This window comes from Urocampus carinirostris, chromosome 1, assembly GCF_059441175.1.
Source record: "Urocampus carinirostris isolate Australia breed hairy pipefish chromosome 1, RoL_Ucar_1.0, whole genome shotgun sequence".
Classification (NCBI taxonomy): Eukaryota; Metazoa; Chordata; class Actinopteri; order Syngnathiformes; family Syngnathidae; genus Urocampus; species Urocampus carinirostris.
This window is the reverse complement of record NC_142349.1, coordinates 27,694,686-27,712,638: the sequence shown is the minus strand read 5'-3', so window position 1 is coordinate 27,712,638 and position 17,953 is coordinate 27,694,686. Positions and strand designations below refer to the sequence as shown.

The 17,953-nt window shown below is 38.8% G+C and overlaps 1 protein-coding gene across 1 annotated transcript; it reads right to left on the bottom strand.

Moving 5' to 3' along the window:
• Window positions 1-286: 286 nt before the first annotated feature.
• On the bottom strand, window positions 287-17,392 carry sez6l2 (seizure related 6 homolog (mouse)-like 2). Its single transcript, XM_088333086.1, has 19 exons — window positions 17,243-17,392; window positions 15,625-15,698; window positions 15,412-15,540; window positions 15,112-15,327; window positions 13,884-14,017; window positions 13,096-13,288; window positions 12,841-13,026; window positions 12,577-12,760; window positions 11,823-11,986; window positions 10,347-10,541; window positions 7,076-7,214; window positions 5,797-5,993; window positions 5,508-5,702; window positions 4,216-4,410; window positions 3,956-4,147; window positions 3,840-3,881; window positions 1,670-1,787; window positions 1,483-1,594; window positions 287-1,370 (listed from the first exon to the last, which is right to left on the bottom strand). The coding sequence occupies exons 2-19, from the start codon at window positions 15,680-15,682 to the stop codon at window positions 1,341-1,343; spliced, it is 2,679 nt and encodes an 892-aa protein (XP_088189212.1). The 5' UTR covers window positions 15,683-15,698; window positions 17,243-17,392; the 3' UTR covers window positions 287-1,340.
• Between the last annotated feature and the right edge of the window lie 561 nt (window positions 17,393-17,953).

The following is a 17,953-nucleotide window of genomic DNA, read 5'->3' as shown; positions in this document are numbered from 1 at the left end:
CTATCTATCTATCTATCTATCTATCTATCTATCTATCTATCTATCTATCTATCTATCTATCTATCTATCTATCTATCTATCTATCTATCTATCTATCTATCTATCTATCTATCTATCTATCTATCTATCTATCTATCTATATATATACATATATATATATATATATATATATATATATATATATATATATATATATATATATATATATATATATATATATATATATATACACTCTAATGGTTTTATGGAGCTATCATCTGCTGTGCGAAGAATTTGACAGAACAGATTTTACACCATTCAACTTTATTGACTTTATTTCCAATTCAGCAATTTAAAATAGTACTTTCAAAAAAGTATGTTGTCATACAAGAAGCGAAAAAAAAAATAATGTGTCTACCACGCAACAGTCTCCAATATCTCCCATTTGGCACTGCGAATGAGCCAACGATCCATTTTAAATAAATACATAATGCATTACAGCAAACAGCCAAAGTTGTAATTTGTAATCAACATAGTGCATACAACATCAAATCTGATATGTCAATAGCTATAATGAGAGTGACAAGATTGATCAGAAGCGATATAATTTACAATCAGTGCATGCTATAAGCATAATGACATTCATGTACTTAACCTTCCCGTCTAAAATATATTGGGACACACCGCCCTGGTTTTTCAGAAAATGCAAAGCATAAAAACTAAACAATCTCTTTGTAAACACTACTTCAACAACAGATGAAACACTTAAAGACATTATGAGTTATTCAACATTTTATTATGGCACTGGACTCTTATGAGCTGTTTGATTGAATTATAATACAACCTCCCATTGCTGTTTGGAAGAGTAAATATGAAGTTTAAATGTATATATTCAAATCAGAACACTTCATATAACTTCTGCCAATATCAAGTGATATATTTACATTCATTGTTTGGGTGTATTTTTTTATACAGAGAAAAGGAGTAAATGACACAACCGTGAATGATGTAAGCCACATAAATAAGCACAAAACATTCAAATTCGTTTTGTTTGGTCATGAGTGGAAAATTTGCTCTTCGTTTGTATTGCCACTTTTTTTTATTTTTGGCATCACTGTAAGTCAACCCACCAAATAAACAAATAATCCGTGCCCCTGCTCTTTTATTAGCTGGGGTCAATTTGTTACCCATTGTAAGGCACAAGTCCTGACACAACATTGACTCATCTCAAATCCATCACAAATCAAATTGGGACTTCCAAAATTAAGAGAAACCATCATAGAAGGATCCAAAGATGACAAACCAAATGAAAAGGGATTTTTCATAGTAATAAACATTTGAGTTCCAAGACATTGTGGCCTTTAAATAGAAACTTCGTACTCCCGTGTATCCTGTAGTGAAAAAAAGAGGAAACGAATAAAAAAAAAAAAAAACATATCTGAGTATGATATATTTAATGTCATGAAAGTCATAATTGAGGAGAAAAATAGAAGTTTTGCTCACCCCCGCCTCATACAGGGGATTGTTGAAGTCAGACTCGACTGTAATTGGACTGTAGGAGTGTGTGTGGGAAAGAGACTTCCAGAAAAGCGGCTTCCATTCTAGTCTGCAGATGCTGGAAGTAAAAAAATAGAACAAGACTTAGTTCATACCCTCACGTGATGAAGAAGTTGACACACGCGCCACTCACTTTGTGTAGTACATATAAATTCCTCCGATCAGGAGGATGACCAGGATGATTGGCAGAATTATCGCCAAAGCGATGTTCTCACTCAGGATTTGATGAGAGGGCTCGAAGGACTGAGACACTGTAACATAAGTGAACATACTTGACTGTTTTGAAATAGTATTTCAGAACAGTTACATGAGTGAACATTCATTTTAATTAATTCAAATAAGGACTCTTTTAAAGTCAATTTATGGCTCCTAATTTCAAATCTGAAGTAGATTTTTTTGTCTCCAGGCTAAACATTTGATGCATTTTGACATTTTATTGATTTTTTAAACTCCAATAACTATAATACAGGGGTCGGAAAACTTTTTGAATTAAAAAAAAAAAAAGAAGAAAACTATATAGATATTTCTTTATTTTGAGAGCCACACCATATTTTAAGACAAAATTCAACAAAACCACCATACCTGCTCTCCAGACAAAAAACAATTCTTCACCACATTTTATTTTACTGTGTGACGTTACACGACTTGATAAAATCTATGAAAAAATAAGCTTGTGTCTTATATCAAGAAATATACCACTCTCGAACACAGTTCTTTTTTAAGGTTCATTTTGATTATCGTTTAGATTGTAGATAAGGGGTTTAAAACAAGGCGTGAGCAGAGTTCTTTTTCTAAAAACGTCACAAAATACTGCAAACGAAAGCGTTACAGATGCATTTAGGTGAGTGTGCTATGCATGCAGAGATCCACCCACCCGTGCCGCTCAACCAGACAAATTGCTCTGTGTGTTTGGTTGGCGTTTTCGGGTGTTTACAGTTTGTTCTGTGGGTTTTTGTCATAAAGTGTCTATATCTATCTACCCTGGTCATATCCCTCGAGAAGGGTGACCAAAGTGTCTATATAGTGAGCATATATAATTTAATGAGCTTCAATATGATGGATTCCTTAGAGACGTACAGTCAAAACGAGATATTTTGGTGTAACACTGTGATTGTAAGTTAAAACTTTATATATATTTGTATATTTTGGACCAAACGATTAATTTATTGCATTGCTTCAGCTTCGCATACACTAAATTGAAAGGTCACAGACCACGGCCCCTACTTTATCTCAGAGTCAGATGTATTTATGAGAAGAACCATTCCTGGCTCGCGAGTCATTTGTTCCCGACCCCTGCCACAGAAATAGCAATATCAGCCTTAATTGTTTGGTTCAATTGAATCTTAAACGGTATGAGAGTAATTTGTGTACATTTATTTAGGAAAAGGAAGTAGAACTTTAACAGAACATCAATCCCATAGTTAAATCATCACCGTAGATCAGGGGTGGCGCACAAGTTTGACACAAAGAGCCGAAATTTTTAACTGTGAGAGTCAAAGAGCCACACCACGCACTGACCTGCCATGACAGACAGACACACACAAACACACACAATTAAAAACATATTATTTCCCATAACACACTCCTCTCCTTACAATACAACAAGTAATGTTCTTGTGTTGATTTCACACCCTCAATACACACAAAAAAACTAAACATGAAACAAGGCAAAGAGCAACAGTAAAAAGAAAATATGATGAGGCAAAGAGCCGCATTCTTATTGGCCAACAGCCGCATGCGGTCCTAGAGCCACATGTTCTCCACCCCTGCCATAGATGATGAAAGATGATGAATTTCTTCTTGTATTGAATTCAGGCAGGAATTTACATTTGTATAACTTTTGTGTTTGTATACCTACATTCATTTTCCTGAATGGTCACTCTCAGCCCCCAGGTCATAAGGGAGATAATTAAGGTGGCTTTTCAGAAAATGAAGCCTTATGCTCATGTTGCACACCCTAAAGGTATTCTGTTCACAAACCACTGTTGCTGTCAATCGAATCATTTCCAAGGAAATTCTGTGAACTGCCACAAAGGATAACCATTCTGCCCAGTCTAAAGCAGCAATTTTAGCAAAAAAAATGGATCATCACAAAACAAGGTTTGAATTTCAATCTCAAATTGCATATAATTATACTATGTAGAAAAAAACTAATTTCAGATTTGAAATCAAGGCTTAATGTTCCTTTCCAATCAGTTAAATTATCCAATACAACTGAAATCTACAGAAAAAAATGCCCCAGGTTATTTGTTGCCGGGAATAAAACGTTAAAAGTCGCAAAATGAAATAAAAAGAGACATTACCGCTCTCTGATCTGTGATCATCCAGAAGTTCTTCATAGGCCACTGTGTGAAAGATAATACATATTATCTCAATTTTTCAGCCCCACTCATGCCATAATTTCAATTTAGATAATAACCTTTGCAAAAGGGTGGTGGACTGTTCCACTGCGATGGATGTCCAGGCAAGCAGCTGATAATAACCTCACCGATTAACTCGTAGCCTTCGTAGCAGAAGAAACGCAGCGTTTCACCTGCCTGGTAGCTGTGCTTGTACAAGGTCTGGTATCCGTTGTCTGGGACGCCAGGGTTGGGACACGGGTCGTATTTTACTGGAAAAAACACAGAAAATGTGATTATTCTCTGTTGCTCCATCTCCGAGGGCACGCCCAACACTTACGGACGCATTTTGGACTGTGGTCACTCCATTTGGGGGTACCGGTGTCCCGTCCGTGGCAAGAGATTTGGCTGGGGCCCTCGAGTTGGTACCCTTGGTTACAGGAGAAGCGCACAACGGTTCCCACGGCAAAACCGGCTTCCGGGCGAACGGAGCGCGCTCCGTTTACGACTTCTCCAGGGTCAGCGCACTGCTGGACTGTAGGCAACAATATCAGGAAGAAAAGCAGCAATGTTGAGGGGTGTTGGGTAGGGCTGTAACAATTTGTCGACAAAAGTGATAATAGTTGACAATTAATTTCTCTGTCCACTATTGTCGCCAGACAGTTTTTTTTAAGAGAGAGGGCATCTCTACATGAATGTAATATCTGATAAGAATCCCTCATCTGCAACAGCCAAAAGCGTCTGTCTCTAGCAGTAACATAAAAATACAGAAATCGCAGCGTCAACATCAAGTACAGGCACAACAATTTTAAAATTTGGGAGCATTTTATCCTGGGTACAGACAATAAAAAGACTACTTGCAAAGTTTGAAAAGCAGACCATGCATGGATCAGCTATGGAAGAACATTTAAAGAGCATGTCGGACAGTTGAACAAAACGGAGTCCTACTAATTCAAGTAACATTCAAGCCACTATGGTTTTGATGACATGTACTGCACATTTTACACACGTATATTTCGCTATAAAACAGACCTTGAGCGACATGCCACACTGCCTTTTAAACGTATTAGAAATTAAATGCATGTAATCTGAAGTTGTTAATATGTCAAAATCAACAAACGTCGGTTGTCCAAACCATTGGATGTCAAACTGTTGAGAACCGTTTATTGCTTTAATTTTTTGCAGTTGACCACTGTATGTGCTTCACAAAATGCACATATTTGTTTTACTGTTCTTCTGCGGCCAATATGTCTTGGTTTACACAACTACAGACATAAAAAAATGATGAGTTCATTTTAATGTATTGTTTATTGGCTTGTCTCCAAAACATGGAGAGAGATTAATTCATGGATTTATGTCTCTACTGACCCAGCACTGAGCCTAATTGGTTTTAGACAAGACATTTATATTTAATTTTTACACAAATCTTCAGCATGTTTAATAAAATATGTATTCTTCATTGCACACATTTTCTTGGGTTTCTTATAATTTGCCACATAATTGAATCAATTTCATGCCAAATTTAAGAAAAATGAATGATTATTCAATCATTCGATTAATCTTTAATAGTCGTAATTGCAGCCCTAGTGTTGAGTGGTTGCGAGTTGGGTCTCAATTGCTGTGTACTCTGACCTTTGACACAAGTGGGTGGACTGCTGCTCCAGGAAAGATCCCATTGACAGGTGATGATGTCTGAGCCATTTATGTCATATCCTGGTTGGCACTGATACGTAAGAACACTTCCTCTCACCGGGGAAGAGTGGGAGGAACTAATCCACCCAAACTCGATTTGAGGGAGAGTCGGGCAGGTATCATTTGGCTCGACTTCTGTATGGCGCACACAAAAGGATAACATGTGTGTTACTTAACACATTTTCTAGTAAAACTATTGCTCTTGAGACTTAAAAAAAATTACCCATACCACGGTAATGAATCAAGAATCCTTGGCTTAGGATAAAGCTGGAATCTTCTGGATCACTCTGAAACTGGATGGTGACCTCCGACCCCCCGGATACAACTTGAAAGCGCTCTTTGGAGCCCAAATACTGGCCGATGGCGTGGGACATGAGGTCGCGGCCATCGAAAATGGTCAGCACGTCAGTGTTGCGAATATTTAGGCTTTTATAGGGTGAAGAAGAAAAAATGTTGAATGAATTTTTTGGGGTAGAAACAATAGCTTCTCTCATCGTTAAGTGTCAACCATTTTGCCAGAAACAGAAAAGCAAGTCATAGTTACTTGTTATTTGACTTAAAACAATTATGCTACATACATAAAACTTATATAGTAAATAGTAATTATCTCATGTTCATTAGGCCATCAACACCCTAAACAAGCACAAGACTGTAAAAAAGATATATGTAGCCAGTTGATAAGTTAATTCTGCTTGTCTGTTTTTAAAGGGGATTGCATATAATGCCAGTTCGTCATTTTGACTATTATGCACTTTCATTGTCACTATCAGCCAATAATGTTGCTGTTCTTTGATTTTCACATCCTTAAGGGTGGATGTGATTTTTCAAACCTAGAAAATTTATTAAAAATAGAGGGGATTTGAAATCTGTTATTGTAAGGTTTATTTTGTACAATCCTCTACTATTCTCCTTGCAAGGTAAACATTAATTGATGTTGCTATCCTTTTTTGGAGTGTCTTTTAATCTATAAACGTATCACCAGTTGTATTAAAAAATGGGTATTCATATCTTAATTCATTAAGTTATCAGGGACTCCTTTTTCACCTAAATGTTATTGTACTACTTTCATTACGGATGAAATTTGGACTTACAACTTAGGCAATACTCCAAGCACTGCCGTGTAAATGTTTTTGCCTATTCATCCTGACATTTTTATTATGTTCTCCTTATTACATGTTTATCCTGGAGTGCCATGTCTAATCTCGTTGCAAACAATGTTCACTAGGTTGTTATCAGTAACAATAATTCTATTCTATTCTATTCTATTCTATTCTATTCTATTCTATTCTATTCTATTCTATTCTATTCTATTCTATTCTATTCTATTCTATTCTATTCTATTCTATTTCATTTGATACTATTGTTCTTGTAATTACTGTCTGCACGGGTTGCTGCCGTATGCTTAACTCATTCAAGGGTCAGCCCCATGAAGGTCAACATCTGTGATGTCAAAACTCACCTATAGCAGAGAGTGAGTTTAATTAATCAAAACAAAGAAATAAACTCACATGTGGATGTCCAATTCAATGCGCTTCTCATCATTGCCGTGAATCTGCCACAAACAGTCGAGGCCCTTGGAGTAGCTCTGAGGCCAGTCGGGAGATAGAATGGTGCCAGAGGGCTCAGTCAGCTCCCCACCACACAGCGCTACGGAGCAAAATAGAAGGAAAAGACTGAGGTAAAATACATCTACATCTCTAAGGAGAATTCAATGTCAATATTTCTTAACAAATAACAGATTTTCATGATTTCTGCATGAGCTTATTTATATATAAGGCATAAACATCTGACAAGACATGAGATTTGCGGGCTCAAGTGTTAAAAAAGGTATGATAAAATGTTATTTATTACATAAAAAATGATTTTGTTATATTTATTCTAAATACTGTGCGACATGGTGGAGGACTGTTTGGCACATTTGCCTCACAGCTAGGAGGTACTGAATTCCAGCAACCAGCCTCCCTGTGTGGAATTTGCATGATTTCTCTCTGCCTCATTTAGTTTTCTACGGGCAATTTTTGTTTTCACCCACATTCCCAAAAACATACATGGCAGGTCGATTGGCCAGTGAAAATTGTTACTAAGAATGAGTGTGCGAGTGAATTATTTTGTGTGTTAGTGTGCCTTGCAATTGGTTGGCAACCAGTCCAGGGTGTTCCCTGCCCACTGGCTGAAGTCTGCTTGAATATGCTCCAGCGATCCTTGTGATGCTACATGGCTGGAAAATGAACATTTTAAATGTTTGTTTTATAAGAGAAGTGATGGATCTCTGGTAAGTGCCACTGTCTTGCCGTTTTGAGGGTACTAGGGTTTGAGTGTAGCTTCTGGTTTTACAGAGGTTAAATGTGCTTTTTGTTGTTTCAAACCGTGCACGAAAGGTGCCTCGACAAATATTAACAGTGGCAACTTGTGTTTTTTTTTTTTTTGCTTATGACTAGTTTATGACTTGTTTGCACTAAGGTATATAAAGTTACATTGAAATAACATTTAATAAAACAATTGAGTTGCAATTCCCCAGGGGTTTAAGTCCTGGATGTTAAGTTCTTTTAGGTTTATCAAATCAAAAAATGTGAGGGAACGTATTACCCTATAATTTTTTAGTTCAGGTAACAGGGCCTCATACAGTATGTCACATAACTGAGTACTGTACACCCCTCACATTTCTGCAAATATTTCATTTTAATGTTTAATTGAACAACACTGAAGAAACATTGCTTTGACACAATGAACGTAGTCTGGATAAACTCTATAATGTCATGGTTGCCATAGCGCCCAATTGGCCCCACCCGCGTGGCGTCAGCTGCAGCTTGTTGACAGATTGGCTCCCTGTCAGTATTTAAACTCTGTCCTGTCAGTCCCCTTATGTTGGTCTGTCTGCAAATCTCTGTTTTTACACAGCAAGCCCTTTTTCGCCTCTCCTGTTTTTTGCTCCTGTGTGTCTCTCGCTACGATCTGTTTTGATCTCGACCACGTCTGCTCTCCCGTCCCCAATTATGACCTGTTTTGAGCTCGACCACGTCTGTTCTCCTGTCCCGAATAATGATCCGTTTTTTTATCTCGACCACGTCTACTATCCTCTCCTGTCTTTCGACTTGTTTCTGATCCCAACCACGTTATTGCTGTTCTATCCCGGCTACTGACCCGTTTTTTCCGTTCCCGACACCGCCATCGCCCGCCAAGGAAGTTCCCCTTCCGCGTTCAGTGCAACCTGCTTCCCGCGTCCAGCAATCCCCGGATCGTGGGCGCAACCCCCTCCCTTTCTTCTAATAAAACTTGTGAGAAACATTGCCCGAGTGAGTCCATTTTCCGTTCTGGTCTTGACATATATAGCAGTTTAAATTTATTTTTTCCCTCAAAAACTCAAAATATAGCCATTAGTAGCTAAAACCCTGGTAACAAAAGTGAGTACATCCTTAAGTAAGGGTTCCTGAAGTTAAATATTTTGTGTGGCCTTCATGATTTTGCCAAACCACTCTAAACTTCCTGGCCATGGATTTCACCAGAGCCTACACCACACATTCTTTTACACCCTCTGAGTCAAATTAATTAATCTTTTTTCTCACCTTTCCAGTAAGCAAATACCTTTGTTGAAAGACTTATTTTCATTGTGTCAAAGCGATTTTGCTTCACTGATGTTGTAAGGGGTGTACTCACTCTTATGACTTAGTGTAGTGTAGAAATATAAGGCTTTTGTCACCTTGCCCACTTTTTAAGATAAACCCTCAAATTATTATTTTTTTCTTTACATTCGAATTGTAAATAGGAATATTATAGCAACACCCGCAAATTTGAACGTAGTCTGACTAATGCAAACAGATATCATAAAATTCTGTATTGCACTCACTATCTTACAGATTTGAAGGAAGACAGTTATTTAGTGCTTCCCAGTGGTAAAACAAATTAATTTGTAAAAAATCATATTGATTTGAAAAATACATGGGCTACTCTATAAACATGCATTTTTTTAAGATACTTTTTGGTCGAGAAATTTGCCTTTATCTTATATGACATGAGCCTCACCTGACATAATTGTCTGCCATCTTGTTGCTATGGGTACTCATAAATCTAAAAAAAGCTGGGCAAAAAAAGGAGTGAAGTAAAATAGTGCGTCTTAGTCACCTTCAGTCTTAGTATTTTTTGTTCTTCTTTGTGCTTTTAAGCACTCATTTTTGGTTGCACTACATCATACAATGAAATTGAATGGTCAAACAATGCACTATGCCTTTAAATGCACATCACATTACAAGTATTTGTTTACCCCTTTCCGCCACAAATACTCCAAGCAGGATTGCAAATTTTATTGGAGTGTTTTCCGTGAATATCTCATGAATGAAAGTACAGTAAAGATTTGATAATTTTCAAGAAAAATGTTTAATATGTAAATTTTTTTGCGATTGTAACAAGGTAAAGAGCACTATCAGCTTATGGCAGTAGTGTACACATGTATGAACTGTATAGACCGGGGCTCAACAACAAGAACAACTTAGAACTACTTTTTGGTACTGATTTGTGGTCTGTGCAGCTCTTTGAGACTCTTTGTGATTAAGGGCTATACAAATAAACATGACTTGATGTGATTGGCAAAAAGGGCAACAAGTTGATATGCATTTCTAAAATTACAATTTATCATGTTATTATGACATTATTACTACTTTACTACCAGGTTGTTATTCTATAGACAATGTTTAAATCTCATTCAGCTTGTGATTTTTGATGTTAACAACATAGAGCTCCCTTAAGATAATGCACAAAATTAAAAAAAACATTAATATGGTATACCTTTGCAAACAGGCTCACTGTCATTCCAGTGGGGGTTGCTAGGGTCCACACACTCAATGGTGGCTGACCCCTGTTCCATGACAAAACCTGGCGAGCAGCTAAAGCTAACGGTAGTGCCTAGCTGGTAGGTTATGTCGCTGCTGCTGAAGTTGCCATGTGGCATGTAGGGCTCCCAGCAGTGCTCATCATCAAATGCTAGAAAAAGAAGAAAAACATTAATATTTTTCAGTCGTCGAGGTGCCCTGTACAGAGTCAAAGGTGAATCAGATGTGTTAAGACAACATGGCCTCTTTTATCACTCAAAGTATTGTGTAGTGTTAGTAGTACCCACTCCGCTGGGTCACGATGGATAATGAGTAAGACATAATGCAGTATTTTCATATTTTTTGCACAATAAGGTGCAATGGATGATAAGGTGCACAACCAAAAATTAATCTTTTGTGATATTTTTTTTTCATATATAAGGTCCACCAGACTACAAGGCACATAGAAATCAAATGACGGTAAGGATTCGGGATGCACTCAAAATAAATAGGTACCACATTTGTGCATTGACTGACCCATTGAAATATATCGCCAATCACAGTTGGGAGCAAGCCAGATCCTATCCACTAGGCTACTAAGAATACAGACAACACATGAATAGGCATTAGGTTTTATGTCATCATCACATTATTTTTAGTCAGGTAACACGCTGTTAATGTTATTGTTGGGCCGGGGGCCTAAAATATTGTCAGAAATGAAACCGGTGCGTGGTACAGAAAGGTTTGGGGACCACTGAGATACAGTATTGTATAGTCGACTCGCAAAGTCTCCCAGAGCGCATGAGATTCTGAACTGAATGAAGAGAAAGGAATTGTGGCAAGTAATTCAGTCGTACTGAAAGGTATACCCGCATGGCCGAACATATTTAACAAGGGTTGTGATTTACAATGCTTTGTTTGAGCTAAGACAAAGTCAAACACAATTTGACACCGATTTTTAATCACTTTATGTTTTTCAAATTTTTTTCTAATATTTGTATCAACTACCAGGACTGTGATGATGAGATAAGACCGATTGTTTTCTCCTACCTAATTTATTGTGGTTAGGATGTGGCGCTCTTACTGGCGCCTTCCGTGTGCCCCCATTGTCATGCAATTGTGGTTAACGATAAATATCAACCACTCAATAATTGCACAAATATGATCATTCAAAAATATGCATTTCCAATTTTTTTCAGTAAATAAGGTGCACGAGATTATAAGGCACATGTTTGAATTCCTGGCCAATTTGGGGTTTTTAATTTGGGGTTTTTAATTTGGGGTTTTTATAGTCTGAAAAATACGGTAATTTGAGAGTTTTCCTGAGAGTAGATTTAGGATGCTGCTTAGTCTTTGCTATTAACCAGTCAGGATTACTTGTCAACTTCTGGTAAAGGAAGCTTTCTTTCCCCTAATTTTGGCTCCAAACCACAATCTCATCCTTGATGCTCACCTTCATAACGCAGTGCTAGGAGCAAAGGAATTGAGGATGAATCGGCAGTGAGCTTCAAGAACAGCGAGTTGCCCTCACTCAGCAGTCCGTGCTCTGGAACATCATCCATGTCTGAGTCGAAGAGAGGCACGGACATCGTACTGTTTCCGCTGCGCACAATTAACCTAAGAGGACAAAATGAATCGTCATTCATGATATAATTTTAAACTTTAGGATGACATCATCAGTTTACCTCAAATGAAACAGGTCATTTAATTGTTAGGACTATTTGATTTATTGCTCAGTCTGACGTTCTTTAAGGATATTATCAAGTGAAGATTCTATCAAGCTTACATTTGGCATCAAGGGATTAACTTTTGCTCTCCTTTTAATATTTCAACTGCAATCCTCCACACACTTTTTTGATTAATATTGCATTTTTGAAGGATGAATTTAACAGCAAAATCCATCTGATTTTACGAATCTCAGGGGGTAGCCATTTGGCTGCTTTCCAACTACAACTACTACAACACAATTCCTCGGGCTTTAGTATCAATCAACCAAAGTTTCAAAAACAGGATTTTTTTGGTACTAATGATATAAATATCTGTATCAGAAAAAATGCTATAGAACTTGGTTTTACTAATTTGTAAACCTAGTGCATTTGTTGTGGCCTTATTGCAAAGTAGGTGTTTGATTTGAAAGAAAAGATGCAGAAGAGACAAAAATTACAGAAAATGTCCAACGACAGTGAGTGGTACACTGAACAGCGTACCTATCATCTTCTTCGTCCAGCGCAATCCTCTCAAAATGCAGGTGAAGTCTGTGGCCTTCTTTAGCCTCAAGTAACCAATGGCAGCTCAAGTTGTTTCCATTGCTTTGGTTGGCAACAGACGGAGGGGGCGGCGAAAGTATTCGGCCAACTGTCGCATTTCGAATCCACCCCCCGCAAGACACGGCTGAGGAAACGCAGAATCCAATGATAAGTAAAGCACCGATTCAATTTCGCATCGGCGGAATGAAAATGCAGGTCACTGACCCACACACTGCGGTTCGGGCGTGCTCCAGTGTGGCCGTGTGGCGTTGACGCAGGTGGCCACTTCGTACCCGCGGACTTGGAAACCCGCATCGCAGTGGAAGTGTGCCTGACCGCCAGGATGGATGTCGGTCACCGTCACCCCGCCGCTTTCGGGGGAATGAGGGAAGGTGCAGGACAAAATGAAAGCTGCAAGGCAGGATGAATCACTCACAATCATAATGGAGGAAAACGTAGGGAAGATATGAATGGGTTTACCTTGATAGTGCAGGATGAACTTGCCATGGTTGTTGGACTGGCCACTGCGGTAGTGGATGTGCACCTGATTGGTTGTGCTGCGGATCACTTGACCCTCCCTCATCAGGGTCTCATCGGCCAACAGCTTCGGCGCGGATTCCCCATAACCCATAATGGTCAACGACTCCTCTTTGGAGAGATTCACCTTCCTCACCTGGCATTGAAAGCATCCACCCATCTATTATTTATCGTTTATCTCAGGTTGGGACACAAGGGGCAGCAGCCTCAGCTGGGAAGCCCAGACCTCCCTATCCCCAGCTACTTAATCCAGCTTGTCCGACAGGATCCCGAGGCGTCCCCAGACCAGCCAAGAGATGTAGTCTCTCCACGTATCCTGGGTCGTCCTCGGGTTCTCCTGCCGGCGAGTCATTCTCGGACCACCTTCGAGGGAGGCGTCTAGGAGGCATTCTTATTAGATCCCTGAGGCATCTCAACTGACTTTCCTCAATGTTGAGGAGTAAGTGCTCTAATCCGAGTCCCTCCCAGATGATCAAGCTTCTCGCCCAATCTCTCAGGGAGAGCCCAGCCACCTAGTGGAAGAAACTAATTTCATCCGCATGTATCCGGGATCTTGTACTTTCGGTCGTGAACCACTATTTATTTCCATGTTCTTCACCGCGACAGAACGGTACACGGACCGCAGTGAAAGTATTGACATCAAAATGCACATTATTTGTAATTACTACCACTGCAAGAAATTTGATGCTGGCATCAGAAAACGAAACTTTGGACACGTCAAATCACATTACCTGAATTTCCACGCCATAGCCGGCATACACAGTAATGCTGTAGGTGCATTCCAGTGGGGAAACCGATGATAATGATGCAGAATCAGGTGACTCGACAATATCCTCCATGGCAGACAAAGATGCATTGCACTGGACTACAAAAATGAAAACATAAGAAAGGGTTCGATGTATGGACAGACTCTCAAAAACAAAGATGTAAGTGAATAAATATAGATAAATATGATAATCAGTGACATCATACTAAATCTGTAAATTCAGATGTATCTTGTTTGTACAACCTACTAAAAATCAGTCAAAGTTTTACAATGTAAATTATTTCATGTCAATCCACATAACAATGAAACAACTTATGTACATGTTAAACTAGGGGTGTCAAACATACAGCCCACTGGGCGGATCAGGCCCACCAACTGTTTGAGCCTGGTCTGTGAGACAATGCAGGGAGTCAAGTCAAGTCACATTTATTTATACAGCCCTTAATCACAAAAATGTCTCAAAGGACTGCACAGGTCTACAATTACACCATTACCTGATCTTAAACCAACATGCGGGCAAGGAAAACCTCAGCGTGAGGAAAAGAGAAACCTTGAGAAGGGGGATTACCACTTGTGAGAAACCTTGAGAAGGGGCCTCACAAGTGGTAATCCCCTTCCAGGGAGAAGAAAAATGTTCTGTTCAAACAATGACCTGCAGTTTTATATCTGTTATTTTAAAAAACAAGTTACGGAAGCGCTGTTAAGGCAACATGATTGCACTCATGTGTGCTGCGTGGATTTCTCTCTTAACAGGAACATTTTCTACTAATCTATACTGTACTTGATAATACATTATCAGTTAGCACCCGAGAAAGAATACAAATATAAAAATAGCACTTGGGTGTCCTTGCAGAAGATTAAAGAAGCTTTAGCTCCTTTCTAAAATGGGTATAAAATCCAACTGCAAATTTCCCAAATTCAGATAAATAAAATAAATAAAAAGTGGAAAAGGTATTTTCAATAATTTGAATAACTAGCAAAATAGTTGTAGTGTGCTATTTTTCTGACTTTACAGTTTGTATGACTTTCCCTGGGTCAAATAAACTTTAATGGAAGTGAATTTCAGTGTAGTTTCTATTTGATTCTACAAATGCACAGTTGATAAACACTTCGAGAGATGAACTCTAAGTGAACAAAGAAAACATTTTGAGCTCTCTTTAGCCATTCTTGGCACAAATTTGACGCGCAGGTACCTGGCACATGCATTGTGATTATCGTAGTGGTGGTGATGAGCGTAGTGGTTGTCTCTTCTTCTTCGGGAACCAAGGACATAGGATTCCTCAGCCCAGCGCTGCTCCCTGCAGAGGGGGAGCTGAAAGGCGCGGTGAGCAGTCCCGGAGAAATGACTGCGGCGGTCGAGGCGCTCTGCTTGACGCCCGCTATTGCCTGCGTTGGATTGCTGGAAGTGCCTGGTAAGGTTTCATTAAGGATCTGTCAGACTCTGTTGTAGGTCAACCACTTTAATGATATGATCCGAAGCTTTGCTTTGGTACCTGTGGTGGCAGAACGCTGACCCAAATATTCCTTACTTTGTAGGGCAGCATGGATAGGATCACCAGCAGGGTAGGAGTCGGGAGGTGATGACGACGGTGCGCGCGTTTCTGGGATCATGAATCTAATGCCTGCATGTTAAAAATATGTGGCAGTGTCAAAAGATACGGACATGATTTCCATAGCTTTTTAGAAAAGCACACGAAGACAGTTACCTGAAACTTGGTGGATTAAAGTGACGGACAAAATCACGCAAAGGTATGAGAAACCCATGGCTCAACAAAAAATACTGGGAAAGAGAAAAAAGACAATCATTTTTGTGTTAAACTTTTGCAGCCTGGATTATTATTTACCTGGGTCTTGGTAAATAAATTAAATGTCAATTTAATACCCTTATAGCAGTGGTCTACAACATTTGATGTACCACAGACCGGTTTAATCTCTGAATATATTTTGGCCCAGCCCAATCAAAACATTAGTAATAATAACGATAATAATAATAATATTAGTAATAACAATAATTCTGAATCAACTAGTACCAGCACACTATGAATCTGGAATACATGTTTTTTTATCACACCATTACACTAATTTTACTAACTGTACCACATTGTGCAACGTTGTCTTGACTGAACTCTTTCCCGTAATGCTCCATTACGACAATGTACAACGTGGCACCATAAGTAAAACCAGTGTATAGATAAGATAAAATCAAATGCATTTGCCTATGTTGTTTATAATCCTAGTGGTCTTGTGGTCAAGATTCTGCACTCTCGTTCTAGCGATCTGGGTTAGGGTTCTGTTGAAACCAATGATGAGCAAATGTGGTCAGTGGCATAATGCTGATCAATCATTGCTCTCGCATCCAAACATTAAAGTTTGGGGGTTATAAAAAGTGGTTAGCCCTTAAAAATATGATATAAGCATTAGATAAGCCATCTTTATTATCTTTCTGAGCTGCCAAGTACCGGTCTGCGGCCTGGTGGTTGCCAAACACTGTCCTATATTACATTAACATTAACTATATTGAATTGAATTTTCTCTATTGCCATTGAGGTTGAGAAACATTGTTTTAAACAAGACTAGACAGGGTAAACGTTTAATAAATACTTTAAGGAGAAAATGAGATAAAAGACCGTCAGGATAAGTAGGCAAATCTATGTTCGAAGCAGTGCTTAGAGGCTAGCGTGAGTTATAATAATAGTGCAATGTAGAATCATGTATTGTATTGGGAGTGCAATGAAAAGTTGTGCAATATTATTATAATATCAATATTGAGGAACTTCAAATGTATAGCGTTACCCAGCAAATGAACAATATAAATGATCGTGGCATTTAAAGTATTAAAACGGCAGATTTTGAGTTTATTTGGATTAGGGAAGCGTTCTTACTCAAATCTGTATTCATTACCATGCTGTTCCCAAGAGATGAAATAAATATTATTTTGTGGGCCTAAAGAAAGGTTGCAAAATGCTTCTGTCAAAAGAAAACTAGCAACGCTGTTCACCTACGTTTCCTCCACACAAACGTGCAAACGCAAGCCCAATATAATGCGTTTTCCCAAATGCACAAAAGGCCGTGCTCTTTCTGCAGCAAGACCACGAATGCATTTTGCCGCCTTCAATTTCTCACTGCATTGAATGAAAAAAGCACACCGAGGCGTTCCCTCGGCAATGCAAGCCTTGTATGTCACAAAAAATGATGATGGGGAATTCGAAAGGCAGCATCCCTTGCACCTGCTCGCCCCTATCTTAATATCGATGTCCATTTTAGAGCATCGGTCGTCCCCACTAAGAAATAAGCATAGTAAAAAAAACATGCACCTTTACATACCTTGATCACGCCTCCTACGCTGCTTTATTAAACAATCCTGTTGCCGTAGGGTCCTCCCGTCAACAAGGTGCCGAGGTACCCCCAATGGCCGCACACTCAAGGCTTGACGCATTCGGCTGCGATTGTGAGGTTTCGGTTTGCTAATGTAAAGCGTCCTCTAGGGGCAATATACCGACATTGCAGGGAGTGATGTTTTTTTTCCGGCTGTTTTCTTTTCTTTTTTTCTTTTTTTTTTTTAGAAAATCGGCTTTACTGAAAAGAGCCCGATCCTTCGGATCCAGAAAGGATTTTCATTTTTTTTTTAAATGACATATTACCAAAAATCAGGGTTGGGATGGTAATTTTAAAAATGTAATTCGACACAGTTACTAATTACCTGTTAAAAAAATGTACCATTAGTAACATTCCTAATACTGTACCATAATATTAAAGTAAGGTAACTTATTTACTTTCGATTACCGTATTTTCACGACCATAGGGTGCACCGCACAAAAAGGGCGCCTGTGCCCTCTGCTTGCATGAAAGCTTTCCCCTCACGCATACAAGGCTCCATGCTTTACTGATGTATTACATTTCAGCTTCCTCCACTCGCAAATCTTCGACGAATTACTTTTTAATTCTCTCGCATAATGCTTGGTTTCAATTTTCTTACACGTAGCGTAGGAAACGACAGATCCTTGCGGACGAATCATTGCGGTGTGTGGAAATGAA